This window comes from Suricata suricatta, chromosome 12, assembly GCF_006229205.1.
Source record: "Suricata suricatta isolate VVHF042 chromosome 12, meerkat_22Aug2017_6uvM2_HiC, whole genome shotgun sequence".
NCBI lineage: Eukaryota > Metazoa > Chordata > Mammalia > Carnivora > Herpestidae > Suricata > Suricata suricatta.
In genome coordinates, this window is record NC_043711.1 from 91,535,150 (window position 1) to 91,553,702 (window position 18,553).

The 18,553-nt window shown below is 43.2% G+C and overlaps 1 protein-coding gene across 4 annotated transcripts in view; it reads left to right on the forward strand.

Moving 5' to 3' along the window:
* STK4 (serine/threonine kinase 4) overlaps positions 1-18,553 on the forward strand; it is an 88,847-nt gene that overhangs the window by 10,412 nt on the left and 59,882 nt on the right. For all 4 annotated transcript variants that reach the window (XM_029918460.1, XM_029918459.1, XM_029918458.1 and 1 more), the window contains 7 exons: positions 950-1,078; positions 3,729-3,843; positions 7,785-7,949; positions 10,611-10,778; positions 12,776-12,913; positions 15,930-16,058; positions 16,931-17,117. In XM_029918460.1, the coding sequence (XP_029774320.1) occupies positions 950-1,078; positions 3,729-3,843; positions 7,785-7,949; positions 10,611-10,778; positions 12,776-12,913; positions 15,930-16,058; positions 16,931-17,117 (1,031 nt within the window). The remainder of the gene's footprint in view (positions 1-949; positions 1,079-3,728; positions 3,844-7,784; positions 7,950-10,610; positions 10,779-12,775; positions 12,914-15,929; positions 16,059-16,930; positions 17,118-18,553) is intronic.

The following is an 18,553-nucleotide window of genomic DNA, read 5'->3' on the forward strand; positions in this document are numbered from 1 at the left end:
TGGGCTTGGGAAATAGGAAGGGGACATCTTACTCATTGTGTTTTCAGTAACAGCCGTCGAGGTTTCCAGTAAAAATGTAATCCATGTGAGGTGATGATGGTATGTCATTTGACCACACAGTTGTCCTGTAGTTTGTATGTTGTCATTTTACAGGTGAGGAAATCAAGAAGGTTAATATGTATATAAATGATAGCTAATCTGTAGTAGGGGGCAGGGCTCAAATCCTAGGTCTTTCGATTCTAAATCCAGGCTCTTTTCACCCCCATACTGAATTGACATCCAAATTTTTTACTTATTTTGATAATAATCTCATAAGGGGACATGAGTAAAAGGCTTTGTATGTGCTCTGTTCATCTGATACTAGCATTTGAAGGGCCTGAGATTTTTTAACCAGTTTCCATAGTGTTTCAAGTATTATCGTGAATAAGAGGATCAAGGACGGAAAGACCTCATGGGCGTGGAAGGAACATGAGAGCACAGAGACCTCCTTTTCTGTGTTCGAGCCCTGGGAGGTGTGGGGAAGACAAGCTTTGTGTTCAGACACACCTGGATTCACATCCTGGCCTGACCGTGTAGTTTTTACTCTGTGACAGCCAAGCCTTGTAACCTCTGAGCCTTTACACATTTTTTCCTGTAAAATAGGGATAATGACCCCTTTTTGGTTGTGTGTGTGTGAGTGAATTGGGATGATACACAGCTTCTGACAGACATCAGGCATGACAGCTACTGTAATAGTGGTTATTTTATGTGAATACACCCAGTTATTTAAATGTGAAGTTAACAGTTCTCTTTCCTCCCCAAGTCCTTTAGCTGTTTCAGTTTTGCAGTTGTAGGTAAGCATATTAGTCATTGGGGATATAATTTAGAACCATGAATTGCTTGTGTTTCATCACTTTTTATCTCTGGGCTTGCTGTGCTTTTACAGATGTTCTCTTTCCCCCAATTACAGGTCCTATGGCAGTGTGTACAAAGCTATTCACAAAGAGACGGGTCAGATTGTTGCGATTAAGCAAGTTCCTGTGGAATCAGACCTGCAGGAGATAATCAAAGAAATCTCTATAATGCAACAATGCGACAGGTAAAGGCATGCAGGGTTACTTTGGAGAGGACACAGTTTAACCCCTACAGATGCATTTACTTAGATATTTTGCAGGAGAGAGAGTTTAGTGGAATCACTATGCATGTTCTTTTCAGAAAAAAATCTGATGAAAAAATGTGTGTTTCAGTAGCTAAACTTTTATGGTTTCTATTTCTGGATAGATTTTTTCTTTTTCAGTAAGCCCCTTTCAAAACTAGGAAGAGGAGGCAAAGAGGCAAAAAGTGGTGCTGACTTTTTTTTTTTTCTGATAATGATCTCTTTTACTTCCTATTGAGAAAACATTTCTGCAGAAATAGCTAAGAAGAGAGAATTCAAATACTTTCAGCTCTAGAAACCTTGGAATATCAGATCTATAAAAAGAAAATGTGTTTTTTTTAATGTATTGTTGTTTCTTCGCATTTAAAAAAGAATTCTTCAAGCTCAGAGTAGTTAAGAATTGTATTTTTGAGGAACTAAGATTTGTCAAATGCTGTAAGCAGGAAGTCCAGCCACCAGGCAACCACAGAAAAGCACGTGGTTTGCTCTGAAATTCTGTGACAACATGGATTGGTCTGTGATGGAGCAGGTTTTCCCACTACTGGGTTTTTTTTTTTTAAATTTTTAATGTTTATTTATTTTTGAGACAGAGAGAGAGACAGAGTATGAGCAGGGGAGGGGTGGAGAGAGAAGGAGACACAGAATCCGAAGCAGGCATCAGGCTCTGAGCTGTCAGCATAGAGCCCAACGCGGGGCAGAAACTCATAGACTGTGAGATCATGACCTGAGCTGAAGTCACACGCTTAACCGACTGAGCCCCCCAGGCGCCCCTCCCCACCCCTGTTTAAATTTGAGAGAGGGGCACCTGGGTGGTTCATTTGTTCAAGCGTCCAGCTTCGGCTCAGGTTGTGATCTCATGGTTCATGAATTCGAGCCCCACCCTGGGCTGTTAGCACAGAGCCTGCTACAGATCCTCTGTCCCCCTCTATCTCTGCCCCTCCCCTGCTCACTCCCTCTCTCTAAAAAATAAACATTAAAAAAAAAGGAATGTCAGAGAAACAAACTTAGGGGCAGTGCCAGCTCCTACATCCGTTCTCCTGAAGCTCAGCCTTGGGGCAGGTGGGGCGGCCTGTGAGCAGTCTTGCCTGAGAGCCCTTAGATTTCACAGACTTGCAAATGCAGTTATTTTCTCTTCTCCCTCCCTTTCTTTTATTCTTTATACTTTTGTGGTTACTCCCGACTAGACAGAACCCTCGTATCTCTTGACCGGATTGACCTGAGTTAGTAGCCATTTTCCTTTTCCTCCGCTCTGCGATGCTGTACGGAAGCTCTTTCCCGTTGGCACGTTGGGACTTTGCCACTTCCGATAGGCTACACGAGAGCTGTGTTTCAAACAGAGGATGCAAATATGTCTAATTAAAGAAGAGGTATTTTGAAGAGCCTATTCTGTGCTAAGCATGGTAAGGAGTACAGAGAAGTACAGGGCAGACCTCTTGTCCCCTGGGAGTTTATAGACAAATTGGACAGGCCAGGCATGCCTGTGTTCCTACGGGCGAATGTAGCCGACGGTACAAGACCGTAGAGGACTTATTCCAACGGTAAGTAGCTGGTATTACTTGCTTTGTAAAGGCAGTGAATCCCACGGGAATTTAAGGAAGTGACAGCAGAGGGGGCGATCGGTACCTTGAGGGACTCACTCATCTGTGTCTTCATTAATCGTATGTGTGTGTTTCCTGCTGTCCTTGTCACTGGCATGTTTCTTGGGGATGAAGGGGCATTTGAAATTCTGAGCATTAATGAAGCCGAGTAGGTTTTAGCGTCTTCATTTAGTATGTATGCAATATTATTTAGCCCTGATCACAGTCTAGCCAGTTAAAGCTGGTAGCCCTCAGTGGGCAGATTATTTCATTTTAATGGGATGTGTGACTTTTCTCTGAAATTTCTCACTTGGTATCTCTCTTCAAGCTTGAGAACCAAAATTCCAGGTCTGATTCTGGAGGTTTTTTCTTTATAGTAAGTTGTAGTGTGATTTTTTTTTTCCTTATTACAAAGTACACATGACTTTTGGCAAAAATGTAAATAAAGAGAAAATAAAATCATTCTTCCCTTTGGAGAGGTAATCATTGTTAAATACTACTTGGTGTACATATTCTTCCATATGTCTTTCTGGAGTTTCAGTGTATTTACTATTAATGTAACCTGTACCTGCACTTTTTTTTTTTTTTTTTGTAAGCAGGGTACCTTCTTGTGTTATCAAGTATTTGTCTGTAATATTTTCCTTGGATTTGTGGTTATTCCATTATATGGCTCTGTTGTTATTCCTTTAATAAAGTCCCTAATGTTAGACATTTAGGTGGTATCTAAATTTTCATTGTAATAAATAGTGCTATGATGGTAAGTATTTCTTTTTGAATAGCTGTAATTCTTTTCCTGGGATGAACTGTGGACCTAGAAATGCAGGTTAATGGGCCCACACATTTTCTTACTTTCATTATTTATTATTTGGGAAATTCTTATTATTCATTATTTACATTTTTATCAATAGAGTGTCTATTTTAAGTGTAAATATGAATAATTGATCTTTGGAGCAGAGAAATTAATTTTCACCTATTGAAGGCTGTTCTGCTAATTCATATTGTTGCTCTCTCTTTAGCCCTCATGTAGTCAAATATTATGGCAGTTATTTTAAGAACACAGACTTGTGGATCGTTATGGAGTACTGTGGGGCTGGTTCTGTGTCTGATATCATTCGATTACGAAATAAAACGGTAAGTTTACCTCTTAGAACAATGCCTCTGGGCTAGTTTCTGGCCTTGTATTCATGAGAACTTTCCTACTGCTGTTTTAAGAGAGATGACTGTCAGATCTCCCCGTTTCCATCACTTGTTCCCCCTCCGCTTTCTGACTCCTCCTAAAACTGGCGGTTTTGACATCAGCCCAGTCCACTGATGTGTAGCATCCCTTGCTCATTTCATACTGGGGAGGAAAACAGTGTTTATAGAATCTTGGTTAAGCAATGGATTTTATTTTATTTATTTATTTTAAATTTAAAATGTTTTTCTTAATGTTTATTCTTGAGAGAGAGAGAGAGAGAGAGAGAGCAACAGAGTGTGAGCAGGGGAGGGGCAGAGAAAGAGGGAGAGACAGAATCCCAAGCAGGCTCCAGGCTCTGAGCTGTCAGCACAGAGCCTGATGCAGGGCTTGGAACCATGAACTGTGAGATCATGACCTGAGCTGAAGTTGGATGCCTAACCGACTGAGTCACCCAGGCACCCTTTTTAAAAAAATTTTATTTATTTTTGAGAGAGAGAGAGGCAGGCAGAACAAGTGGAGGAAGGTCAGAGAGAGAGGGAAACACAGAATAACAAAGCAGGCTCCAGGCTGTCAGTACAGAGCCTGACATGGGGCTCCAGCTCCTGAATGTTGAGATCTTGACCTGAGCTGAAGTTGGCCGCTTAAACAACTGAGCCGCCCAGGTGCCCTTAATTTTTCTTTTTTAATGTTTGTTTACTTTAGAGAGAGAGAGAGAGAGAGAGAGAGAGAGAGAGGAGAGAGAGAGAGAGAGAGAGAGAGAGAGAGAGAGAGAGAGAGAGAGAGAGAGAGAGAGAGAGAGAGAGAGGGAGACGTAGCACGAGCTGGGAAGAGGCAGAGAGAGGGAGGGAGACATAAGAGCCTGGAGCCTGCTTCGGATTCTGTGTTTCCCTCTCTCTCTCTCTCTGACCCTCCCCTACTCACACTGTCTCTCTCTCTCAAAAATAAATAAAACATTTTTTAAAAATTACCTTCCAAACTTTCTTATAGGCAGCATTAAGTTATTTTGCTTCAGGTATTTTGAAAAAATCCAAAACTGATTTGATAGTGAATTTGATGTTTTAATATTAGTTTATTATATTTACGTAATTTTAGCTATGAAGTGCTGATCTTTAATTGTTGCACATTTTGTAAAATGTTTTAACTCCGTCTTGTCCAGCATGATAGTTACTAGCTACAGGTGGTCACTGAGGATTTTAAATGTGGCTAGTCTTAATTGAGAAGTGCTGTAAGTATAAAATACCAGACTTTGAAAAAAAAAATAAAATAAAATACCAGACTTTGAAGAATTATTACAAAAAGAAAGAATATAAAAAAACTGCATATTTTATATATTGATTACATGTTGAACTGCCATCTTGAATAACTATGGTTAAGTGAAATATATTATCCCAGTTAATTTGGGGGCACCTGGTTGCCCCAGGTGGAGTAGCTTGCAACTGTTCATCTTGGGGTCGTGAGTTCAAGCCCCACACTGAGTGTTAGAGATTACTAAAAAATTAATAAACTTAAAAAAAGTAAGTTTGCTCTTTTCAAATGTGGCTATTAGAGAACTAGCAGTTATATTTGTGGCTCACATTATATTTTTATTGGGCAGCGCTCCCTCAACTTACTAACTCAGCTGGTTGGGACAAGGGATCAGTAAGCAAGTCATGTGAAGTTTATTCTCTTTAGCCACAGGAGGCACCCAAACTCTAGTTTGCAGCCTTGCCAATCGTGTTTGCTTGGACTGCAGGGACAGCTCTGTCATTTGTTAGCCCTGCGACCTTTGGCACAAATTACTTGTCTGTGCTTCCGCTTCATTATCTATAAAATGGTGATGATGATGATGTGATAGTACCTATTTCATGTGATTCTTATAAGGATTTAGTGAGATTACAAAAAGTGCCTGCCATGGAATAAATGCTTAACAGTGGTTCGCTGTTTTAAATTCTATTAGCAGGGCCTGGCTCTTTTTTTTTTTTTTAATGGTTATTTAATTTTGGGAGAGTGTGCGAGTGGGAGAGGGGCAGAGAAGGTGGGAGACAGAAGATCTGAAGCGGGCCCTGTGCTGGTATAGAGAGCTGGACGCAGGGCTCGAACCCATGAACTGTGAGATCATGACCTGAGCCGAAGTTGAACACCTGACTGACTGAGCCACGCAGGCGCCCCAGCAGTGTCTGGCTCTTAATTGATGCTTATTAACTATTTGTTGATTGATAGCATACTAGTTATTAAACCCTGTGTCTTCTTCCGTGCCTCATATCATTTGGTCTTTCTGACATTCTTGAAGAAAGGTGATTGTCCTATTTCGTAGACTGAGAAACTGGGACAAAGGGAGGTTCAAGAACTTGCTTAGGTCACACAGCTGGAACAGAGCCACGGGGAAAAACTAGGTCTTTCTAATCCTCAACCCCATGTTTGTTGCCCCACAGCCCACTCTCTTCTCAGTGTGAGTTGTTAAAATGGAGACTGAGAGTTTGTTGATGGAATGATTGTGTTTGTTTAGCACTGAATCTGCACAACATCACCATGGGACTGGGCGGATCTTCTGTGTTAATCCGCAGTCTTTCATTTATTTATTTATTCATCATCATTCAACAAACATTTTTTCAGAGCCTGCTATGTGGCAGGTGCCTTTCTTGGTGCCAGGAATACAATAGTAAACAAACCAAAGACATTTTAAAATGGAGTTTACATTCCTAATAGGAAAGACATCACAGAATAGGTATACAAATAACGTGTAATACGTCAGTTGGGGCTAATGCTGTATTTACCTAAAGATAGGATAAAGGGGTAGAGAATGACTTAGGAACGGAGGGAGCTGGGAAGGCCTCTTTGACTTCCTGGATGAAGAGCTTTGTAGGCAGAGAGCACATCAGATGAATAGTCCCAGAAGTGGAAGTGTGCTTCAAGTGTTTGACGAACAGCAAGGAGAGCTACGTGACTGAAACAGAATGGGCAAGGTACAGAGTAGCAAAGGAGGAAGGGAGCTGGGAACCGGATCACGTGAGACTTGGCGAGGACTGGCTTTACTTTTCAGTGACTTAGGAAGCCATTGGAGGGTTCTCAGCAGATCTGGCTTGCATTTTATTTATTTTTTATTTAAAATTTTTTTTATGGTTTTTATTTATTTTTGAGAGACAGAGACAATGCGAGCAGGGGAGGGTCAGAGAGAGAGGGAGACACAGAACCTGAAGCAGACTCCAGGCTCTGAGCTGTCAGCACAGAGCCCGACGTGGGGCTCGAACCCACGAACCATGAGATCATGACCTGAGCTGAAGCCAATCGCTCAACTGACTGAGCCACCCAGGCACCCCCTGGCTTGCATTTTAAAAGGTTCATTAGGGCACACTGCCGTGTGGAAAATACATTGTTGAGGGTCAAGGGCAAAAGCAGCGAGACCAGTTAGGGCCAGCGATAAGACCATTTAGGAAATTATTAGAATAATTCAGGCAGGACGTGCAGGTGACTTGGACCAGGGTGATAACAAGAGGATATGTTTGGATATATTTTGAAGGTAGGAAGGAGCCAGCGACGACCTCAAGGTTCTTGTCCAGAGCGAATGAAACTGTCTTTTACGGAGAGAGAAGACTAGGAAGAACAGGTTGGGTGGGTGGTAAGAGAGGGCTGGGGGAGGGGGCGGTAGAAATGAAGAAACTGATTCTGACATGTTACGTTTATGAGGCTTGTCGGGTGTTCCGTTGGAGTGGTTGTGTGGGCAGATACGTGAATCTGATGTCTGAGGAGAGATGGGACAGGAAACACAGCTTCAGAAGGGGTTAGTGGAGAGATGGTGCAAGCTGTCCGATGCTGTCACAGGTGGAACAAGATCTCATATTCTAGGATGGGAGCTTCGATTGAATTTTTCCCCTTGATGTAACCGATGGAAGTTTAATCTTGCTTTTTTTTTTTTCAGTTAACAGAAGATGAAATAGCTACAATATTACAGTCAACACTGAAGGGACTGGAATACCTTCATTTTATGAGAAAAATACACCGAGATATCAAAGCAGGAAATATTTTGCTAAATACAGAAGGACATGCAAAGCTTGCAGATTTTGGGGTAGCGGGTCAACTTACAGTAAGTAGAAATGTCACTTGGTAACTTTCAGCTCTGTCCTGAGGAGGAATTCCTGTTATTTAGGTATTAAAAAAATTTTTTTTAACTGCTCATTTTGAGAGAGAGACAGAGAGACAGAGTCGAGCAGGGGAGGAGCAGAGAGAGAGGGGGAACACAGACTCCGAAGCGGGCTCCGGGTTCTGACGGACAGAGCCCGATGCGGGGCTCAAACTCAGGAAATGTGAGATCATGACCTGAGCCAAAGTCAGACACTCAACCGGCTGAGCCACCCAGGCACCCCTAAATATGTTTTAAATAAAACACTTGAGTTCATTGTATTCATAAAAAGATTATAAAAGGTGCCAGTAAAGTTATAAAAGAGCAAGTAGGTTACTTCAGATCCTTTCCTGGAGTTCAGGTTCCCAGATTTTAACTTTGATAAAACTAAAAGCTACAACAAGAAATGACAGAGTAGAAGTTTGAATTCTGTTCATCATCATATTTATAAGAGGAAGAAAACTTCAAACCCTTCTTGAATAAGACACAGCATCGTCTCAACCAGGAAGCGGTTGGCAGTCATTTTTCTGAAAACACTCATCGTTTGGGTCCAGGGTACAGCCCTTTGATTCTCCTCCTGCATCACCAGTGCATGGCAACGAAAAAAACCACGTTTTCAAAACAGGAAATGTAGAATTACCTGATTTTGAAAAATCCCTAAGCACATATGAAGTATGTGTAGAAAAACAGAAACAGCGCTGGACAGATATGTACTCAGATTTGCAGCCACAGCATTACACATCAAACAGTTTTCTTGGGCTGCAGAAAAAATATTTTTTGCTTGTATGTTTAGAGCTGGTATTAGGCAGAGTTTTTTGGGTTTTTTGTCTTATTTTGTTTTTTGTTTTTAAATCAGCCTGGATTATGTTGGGGTGTTTAGTAGGTATTGCAATGGCACAAACATTGCTTTGATGTTTAAAAAACAAAATCAGAAACTGATTCCATCTTTCAAAAGATGTTGTTTTTAACACATAAAGTCCTTCTAGGGAATAATTCATGCTTCCAATTATAGTATATAAATGTGTCTGTTTCCGGGGCTCCTGGCTGGCTTTGTCTGTAGAGATGCAACTTTTTTGTTTTTAATATATTTTTTAATGTTTATTCATTTTGAGAGAGAGAGGGAGACAGAGATACAGAGTACAAGCAGGGGAGGGGCAGAGAGAGAGAGAGGGAGACACACAATCCAAAGCAGGCTCCAGGCTCCAAGCTGTCAGCACAGAGCCTGACACAGGGTTTGAACTCAGGAACCATGAGATCATGACCTGAGCTGAAGTAGAGCGACCCTAGAGCATGCAACTCTTAATTAATCTCAGTGTCATGAGTTCAAGCCCCACATTGGGCATGGAGCCTACTTTAAATAAATAATTAAAAAAATGAATGAATTAAAAAATGTCCATTTTCTCTCATATTTGCTGATACTGAATGAGAAATAAATTATATCTTTTAAATCATTTTTGAAACTATTTTTACATTTGACTATTGCCATTTACAATTCTTCTTTTATAAGTTAACTCTTCATCTTAATTTTCCTAAATGTGTTAGACCTTGTAAAAAAAAAATCTGTTTAGTGGGGAGCCCTGGTCTGGTGGCTCAGTCAGTTAAGCATCCGACCTGAGTTATGGATTTTGTTTTTTGTATTCAAATTTTCAACCTGTTTGAACTTCCTTTGGTAAAAAGTTTAAGTTAGGAAATTAAGTGTAGAGTTTTATTTATTTATTTATTTATTTATTTCAGTTGTGCATTTCTTTTTCTTTTTTTTTCTTTTATAGTTTATTGTCAAATGAGTTTCCATATAACACCCAGTGCTCATCCCCACAAGTGCCCTCCTCCATGCCCCTCTCCCCCCTTCCCACCTCCCCCTCCCCCATCCACCCTCAGTTTTTGTCAGTATTCAACATACTGGGAAGTATCCTTCCCTCTCCCCAACTATTTTTCCCCCTTCCCCTCCCCTCTGGTTCTCTGTTAAGTTTCTGCTGTTAAGTGTAGTTTTAGAAATGACTAGCCAGACTCCCATTACTTTTTTTGGTCCTTTGCTTAGTAGTTAGAAATGACATTTTAATCATATCTCAAGCTATATTATATGTATGTGTGTGTGCGCGTGTGTACACACACATAAATACACATACGTCGCCATTCTTGATGTGCTACTGCATGAATGTAACTTTGTAATGGAGATCAAGTTGGGTTAATATCCACTCATTACTCTTAGTTTTCAAAATATTTCTAGATATGCAAATACTTCTTTCTAAATAATGAGTATTTCAAAGATATAATCCTTGAAAACAACTTTGACTACCACCGTTTGAAAACTGCAAATGTAAGTTTCAAAGCAAAGGAAATGACTAAGCAATAAGTTAGTTCCTGTGCGAGTTTTTTGCAGAGGACTCACAAAGTGCGATCGATTTAAAAGTATTACTGTCGTTTGCCCCTCACTGGCATAGCCTAAGTGAGGTCACAGGCATTTCATGTTTCTAAGTCATTTGAATTTCTTTTGTGACTTGCTCAGTAATGCCTTGAGTATGGTTTTTATATGTATTCCAAGTACTTGACATTTCTTGTTGGAAAAGTCTCTTTTTCTCAGTAGTTTTAATGGTTAGTGTTGATCTTCATTCTTTTCTGTTTTAGGATACCATGGCCAAACGAAATACAGTGATAGGAACACCATTTTGGATGGCTCCAGAAGTGATTCAGGAAATTGGCTACAACTGTGTGGCAGACATCTGGTCGTTGGGAATCACAGCCATAGAAATGGCTGAGGGAAAGCCCCCATATGCGGACATCCATCCAATGAGGGTAAGGAAACAGACAAGACCAGAGGGTGGTCAGCTACTGGTCATCATTAGAAAGCTAGTTGAATGACTTACTTGATTAGGTACCAAACAATAAATGAATTTATTGTATATAATTGATAAGTGGCAGTCTACACTCCACTGGTGGTAGTCACTAATCCGTTCAAGTGTGATCCACCCCTCCATTCCAGACGTTGTGTACTGATAGCCGTCAGGACATACATAGGTCACAGAAATGTGATGTCTTTAATAGTTTAGGTGCTCACGTTTTCACATAACAGTAACTGGAGCCTCATTTATACAAGGCATGGGCTTCCTACTTTATCAGTCTCCGTGATTTCCCTAGTCACCAAGTACCCTTTGTCCCCTATCACAGTGTTTTCTGTTTTTCTCATAGTAGTATTTTTTTTTAAATTTTTTAATGTTTTATTAATTTTTGATACAGGAGAGACAGAGCATGAGAGGGGGAGGGTCAGAGAGAGAAGGAGACACAGAACTGGAAGCAGGCTCCAGGCTCTGAGCTAGCCGTCAGCACAGAGCCTGACGCGGGGCTCGAACCCACGAACGTGAGATCTGACCTGAGCTGAAGTCGGAGGCTTAACCGACTGAGCCACCCAGGCGCCCTCTCATAGTAGTATTAAGAGGAAAACAAACTATTTTCTTGATCTCATGTCCCTAGCACCCTGCCCGATTCATTTGTTGTCTTTTTCCCATCCGGGCCTCAGAGGTATTTACATGTGTAAGTTCTGGTTTGGAGATCCCCAGACTGTCCTCATCGGAGGCTCTGTGCTTTGCAGCCTCCACGGACTTCTAGAGTAGCCAGGGCCCACCGGTGCAGTCTCCGCTGAAACTCAGTGTGACACCCTTGGGGCTTTGCAGGCTGTCCCCAGCCCAGGCCTCTCGTCGCAGCGCTGTTAAAAAGCCCTGATCGGGTCTTCGTCAGGGGCTCCATAGTCCTCTACCCGCACCTCCCGGCCCAGCCCCTCCTCTTCTATTAATGAGTACTTCTATTAAAAGACTTAACAATTTGTAAAAAAGTACAAAGTATCTTTGCCCAAAGATAAGCTCCCTCTTTTTTGGGGGGCAGAAGTGGGAGAGGGTGGGAGGATTTACTGCTTATATTTTTAGATTTAAAGAATATAATTTAAGCTGTTTACCACAGAGGTAAAAAAATTTTTAAAAAATTTTTAATGCCTTATTTATTTTTGAGAGAGAGAGAGACAGTGTGAGCGAGGGGAGGATCAGAGAGAGAGGGAGACACAGAATCTGAAGACAGGTTCCAGGCTCTGAGCTAGCTGTCAGCACAGAGCCCTACGTGGGGCTCAAACCCACAAACTGGGAGATCATGACCTGAGCCAGTCGGACACCCAACTGCCTGAGCCACCCAGGCACGCCTAGAATTTTTTTTTTAATTGTAGCTCTTCTTTTATTGGAAATTCAATAATTAATAGTTTTAACTTTTTGCAATAGTAGATTTTTACTGCAGTATGGTATGCCAGTTTTTTTTCAAATATGTTAAATAGACTTGGCCTGGAGGTTAATGAATCCCTTGTAATTTGGGGGGACTTTTGGGACTTTTGGTCTCCTTGCAGTCACTGTTCACATGCTAGAGCTGATGGTGACTTTTAGGGAGGAGGGAAATTTGACAGCTGTGGGGCTGAGGTTATCTTCAGGCTACGGATGCTCTCAGATCTTGCCTTTTCACTTCGGAAGGCAGCATACTCTGGTTAGCAAAACCCCCCAGAAGCTTGCTGGGTACTGGAGGTTGAGGGGACAGGAATACACATGAAAGAGGGAGAGGGAGAGAGAGCTGTATCAACTTCTCTGATTGTCATACTTCCTACTTTGAGGCACTTAGACTTTTGTTAGAATTCCACTGGGCTTATCACTGGATAAGAGGAAAATAAAATTTTCAAACTTGAAGTGTATCTCTAGTCATATTTTAATGATTAATTAATATATCACTTCTATTTTGCCAAAAACAATTTTTTTTTAAACTAGGCCATCTTCATGATTCCCACCAACCCTCCTCCTACATTTCGAAAGCCAGAACTGTGGTCCGATAACTTCATGGATTTCGTGAGGCAGTGTCTTGTCAAGAGCCCGGAGCAGAGGGCCACCGCCACTCAGCTCCTGCAGGTAACACTCGCCCTGAGATGCTGCCTCCCTCCGCCCCAGCCACCTGCTGGCCAGCCCTCCCGCGGAGACGAAGACATTCCCTTCCTGCCTCTGAGGAGCTTTGACTCTCACTGGGTAGAAAAGAATGTTAAATCACGGAATAAGATAATAATACAAGAACACAGAGGACTCTGTGGGGTCAGAGATGGGAACTGACACTTAGTGAGCGCTGCTGGGTGCTGCACGCTTTGCACATGTTGTGCACATCCCCTGAGAGGGAAGGGTATTATTTTCAGTTTTCTGGGGAAAGGGTGGAAGCGTAGAGAAATTAACTCACGTAGAGGCACTCAGCTGGGGAGCAGCAGAGCCGAGGCTAGAACCTGGTTCCAAAGCACGAGTGCCGGCCAGTCTCCCCAGTTCTGACAGGGACCCGAGGTTAATGGCAGGTGCTCTTGCAGCTAGTGACGGAGGAGGCGGCTTTGGGTTGGAGGTACTGGGACTGCTTTCCTGGGGCAGGTCGCCTCGGTGCGTGGGCCTCGCAGGACAGGTGGGGTTTGTAGCCAGTCTGCTTGGTGCTGAGGAGGTTGAATTCAGGTATCACACTGTCCAGGTCTGAACCCTGGCTGCCCGTTTACTAGCTTTATGACCATGAGCAAGTGACAGAACCTCTCTGTTGCTTTAGTTTTCTTATCTGAGTGGGGACTAAGTACCCGCCTCACATGTTGTGAGGATTAAGGGATGTGTGTAAGTATGAACGAAGTTTCACATGTATTAAAGGTAGCATGCGGTGGAGCTGACAAATATCTGTGGTTATTATTGGGCTGGACCGTCCCACTCACGCTGTCTCTCTCTCTCTCTCAAAAATAAATAAACGTTAAAAAAAATTTTTTTTTTACATTTTTATTTATTTTTGAGAGATAGAGTGAAACAGAGCGTGAGCGAGGAGGTGCAGAGAGGAGACACAGAATCCAAAGCAGGCTCCAGGCTCTGAGCAAGCATTCAGCACAGAGCCTGACGCGGGGCTCAAACCCACGAACTGTCAGATCATGACCTGAGCCGAAGTCGGACGCTCAACTGACTGAGCCACCCAGGTGCTCCCAAAATAAATAAAAGTTAAAAAAAATTAAGAAAAAAAAAAAAAAGAATGGTAACCATTCCATTCAGGCATTCCAGGAAAATGAATGGGTGGACACTAGCGTAATAGTGATGTTAAATAGTAACAGACCAGGCTTATTTGTATATGATAAGAGGAGAGAAATGATCTTATACATATTCCAAGTGGAGAGAACAAGGAAGTATGATATTCTTGTAAATCAGCTGGGGCTTAGTTCTAAGCATATTGACAAGTTCTTTCCTGCCGGGATGGGGGTACTGCTGAGGTTTCATGGAAAAGAAGTCTCTTTTGCAACCCATTACAGGCTGAGACGTACTTACAGAACTTTTACAAAGACCTTAGAGAGCATTTCCTCTAGTGCGTGCTGGGGAATAGGGAATGGGTTTCTAAGAGAAACATGGGGACAGTGTCCCAATAAGTTGGGGAGACAACGGGCAACCCCCTCAAAGAATTTCCACGTGTAACTTTCGCAGCCTCGTTTCTTAACTCTGCTATAAACACAAATAACAAAGAAGGTAGTACTAATACTAAAAAAATTTAAGCAGCTTGTATGAATGAAATTCCACATCGCCGTGTTTCAAGCGTCTGTGCTGATTGATATTCGGGCCTACCTCTGTTCATATTTGTGACCTGTTTTAGTGTTTCTGCTAACCACACTTTTGCCCTAAAATCCTGTTTTACCTAAATATGTGATTGGAAATGCTGTATAGTGCATTGTGTAGAAGGAATAAGCAGGATGAGTAAATTATCCAGTGATATTTAAATACTGTCATAATTATGACATTTGAGCCTCCTCCATAATCATCTCCTAAATTATGGGCTTTTGTGCTTATCTCTTGAAAAACCTTTTTCAGTATTATTTACTAATGTTATGCCCAAGTCACAATATCCTCAACAACCAGAGACCACCAGGGAGACCAAGGCACGCACGCAATAGCAAAGGGCTTTATCATGGGCTTATAAGCGGGCTCACAGACTTCACCAGCGCAGTGGATCCGTGCTGACAGCCCCGAACAAAGGTCGGGTAGGGCCTTTATGGGTTTGGGAAAGGGGAGTTACAGGAAATTGTGACACAGGTACAGGGGTCCAGTCACTATCGCCTATCAATATTGGAAGTAACTGTAACCATACACATTGTCCAGAGCGTTCGTTACTTTTGGTGGGACCCAGTCACAATATTTAGAGTACCTTTAAAATCAACCAATTACAGGGAGAGCCTAGGGTCTTGTTCGAGACTATCGGGTTAATTTTGACATTAGGTAACAGAGTCCTATCTAAAGTAGCCATCTAAAGGCCTCACCCTTAGGAATGTGGAGAATGGTAGCTGGCCTTCCCTGATTGGGTGTTGTGAAGGTAGTCTCTCTCTTGCTCTAGGCAATGTGTAACTGCCTGTTAGTTTTGGGGAACTTAAACCTAGGCCTTCTAGATCAGAGGGGAAACTTAAAGCCTGTCATGGAGTCTGTTTGGTTTAGACTTGTGTCCTTACAGTAAAGTGTACACTAAGACATTTGAAAGATGTGCTGAATGTGCCACAGTTCGTTGCTGTGCAGGACTGTCCCACGCTTTGAAGGACTGCTGGTGTCCCTGCGTCCCCTCCTGTGCCCTTGGTGTTCTCCAAGCAGGGACAGCAAGCTCCCAGCACGTTTATAAAACTTCCTCTAGGGGGCGGTACCACCCTGCTGAGAAGTTGTAGGTTTGGCAGAGAGAGATGGAGGAGACTGCAGCCAGGCTGAAAAAGATCAGCAAAGCCTGAACATTTCTCTGGTCAGAGTTGTAAAGTGAGTGTGATTTCACGGCTGTCATCCAGAGCATAAAGGGAAAGATTAGACTCATTGATTCAGCAGCTGTGATCAAATGCTTACGGTGTGCCAGGCGCTGCTTGGGCACCAGTGCCATGTAAACTGTCCCCCTTTATGTTTTAAGCACCCGTTTGTCAAGAGTGCCAAAGGAGTGTCGATACTGCGGGACTTAATCAACGAGGCCATGGACGTGAAACTGAAACGCCAGGAAGCCCAGCAGCGGGAGGTGGACCAGGACGACGAGGACAATTCAGTGAGTGGCGGGCATTGCCTGGGCCGCAGGCGCTCGTCCGTGTCATTTCGTGAGCGCCGGGTCTGGTGGGACGAGGAGGTCCCAGATCGGCCTGGAGCTGGAGACGCCGCTTGGCTGGTCATGCCCCGTCCTGGACGCCATGGATGGCTTGCTCCGTCTGTGCTTGCTCTTCTCACAGTGCTCCCTAAGACACTGCCAAATTTTACTCTTTTGCCTCCCACAGCATTTACTGAATTTGACTTTTTATTCAGGAAAGAGAGCGCTCAGGTCAGAGAACTGGTGGTTCGTGCCCCTTTGGAAAATCAGGGGTCTGTACTAAATATGCAGAGTGGACACTCAGAGACTCCCTCGCAAGCCTGAGCTTCCAGCGGTGTGCACTTCAGCTCCTTAGGTTTATGTTGTAAAACCTTTAAGAAGGAGAGTTTAAGAGGTGAGGGAAGAGGGTCCTCCTTTTTTAAAAAAAATTTTTTTAGTGTCTATCTTTGATAGAAAGAGAGACAGAGTGTGAGCGGGGGAGAGGCAGAGAGAGGGAGACAGAATCCAAAGCAGGTTCCAGGCTCTAAGCTGTCAGCACAGAGCTCGAGATGGGGCTTGAACTCACAGACTGTGAGGTCATGACCTGAGCCGAAGTTGGATGCTCAACTGACTGAGCCACCCAGAGGGTCCTCCTGGCTCAATGTGCCGTCTCGCGTGGCTGACTTTACGATCCTCTTTGGTTAAGTAAGAGTGCTCTCAGTTCTACACGGTGTGGGTCCAGAACCCCGGTCAGCATCAAATCCGAAAATGCTTGTGGTGAGATGAATAACAGTAATTCCAAAGACTTGAAGTCTCTTGATCCAGTTAGCCTGATTCGAGGTTTTGTCCTGCTGCAGGAAGAGGACGAGATGGACTCGGGCACGATGGTTCGAGCAGCAGGTGATGAGATGGGCACTGTCCGGGTGGCCAGCACAGTGACCGACGGAGCCAGCACCATGATCGAGCATGGGGACACGTTGCCGTCACAGCTGGGTACCATGGTGATCAACGCAGAGGATGAGGAAGAGGAAGGGACCATGAAAAGTAAGGCTCTGGTTAAATATGCTCCCTTCGTGGACATGGCCTACACATTCCAGAGAAAACAGGCTCTCCTGGTCCGCAGGGGCTCAGGCTCGAGTCACTTTCTGGTGGCGCAGGGGTGGGAGCAGGGGAAGGGGGGGACAGCTGGCCTGTGGTGTCAGAGGCAGGAAAACGTCAGCAACGAGGAGGAACTTTCTTTCAAACCTGAATGGCCATTTTCTCATTGAATGTTGTCATTGTCTTTTCCTTGATGCGTGGAGGCACACATATTATTTTGATGCAGAGTCAAAGTGTAATGAGATTTTGAGCTACTTACATATCTTGGGTGCATTTTCTGTTCTCTGTGCATTTAACCCAGGTTTACTGATAGTCAGTACTCAATCAGTCAGGATGACTGTGCAACTGTGAAAGTCCTACCAAATCCCGTCTAGTTGAAACCTGCGTCTGCTTTGCTTCTTATCCTGCTGGTCCTTTTTTGCCGGTGACCGAGACCCGACACCCCTGCTCGGCTCCCATCTCAGAGTGCTGTCCTCGCCCCTGCTCCTCACTTGTTTCCCTTCCCTTACTGTGTGCATCACAGAGCAGCTCACAGCGGAAAGCAGTTTGCGAGTATAGACAGTAAAAATTGAGTTCTGTATGCACATTTAGCCTGCACTTTGCATGGCTTTATTTGTTTTCTAATTAATTTATTTTTTAAAAACGTTTTATTTATTTATTTTAAATACATTTATTTATTTTCGAAAGAGAGAGAGAGCACAAGCAGGGAGGGGCAGGGAGGGGTGGAGACACAGAATCTGAAGCAGCTCCAGGCTCTAAGCTGTCAGCACAGAGCCCGACACGGGGCTCAAAGTCACGAACCATGACATTATGACCTGAGCTGAAGTTGGATGCACAACTGACTGAGCCACCTACACAGCCCTAAAGATTTTGTTTACTTATTAAAAAAAATTTTTTTAATGTGTATTTATTTTAGAGAGAGAGAGCAAGAAAGAACACCAGCTGGGGAGGGGCAGAGAGAGAGAGAATCTGAAGCAGGCTATCAGCATAGAGCTCGACATGGGGCTTGAACTCATGAACTACAAGATCATGACCCAAGCTGAAGTTGGATGCTTATCCAACTGAGCCACCCAGGCGCCCCCTAAAGATTTTATTTTTAAACAATCTCTACATTCCGTGTGGGTCTCGAACTCATGACCCTGAGATCAAGAGTCACACGCTCCACTGACTGAGCCAGTGAACTTTGCATAGGTTTAAAACATTAAGACTTTATAATCTTTTCATCATCTTCCCGCCCCTCCTTCCCTTTTTAAAGTTTAAAGGTCCTTCCTTTAAACCAGGGAGCGGCAAACTACAGTTCACAGGCCAAATCTGGTCCACCACCTGGTTTTGGCAGTAAAGTTTTATTGGAACATGGCCATGTCCATTTGTTTACATATTGT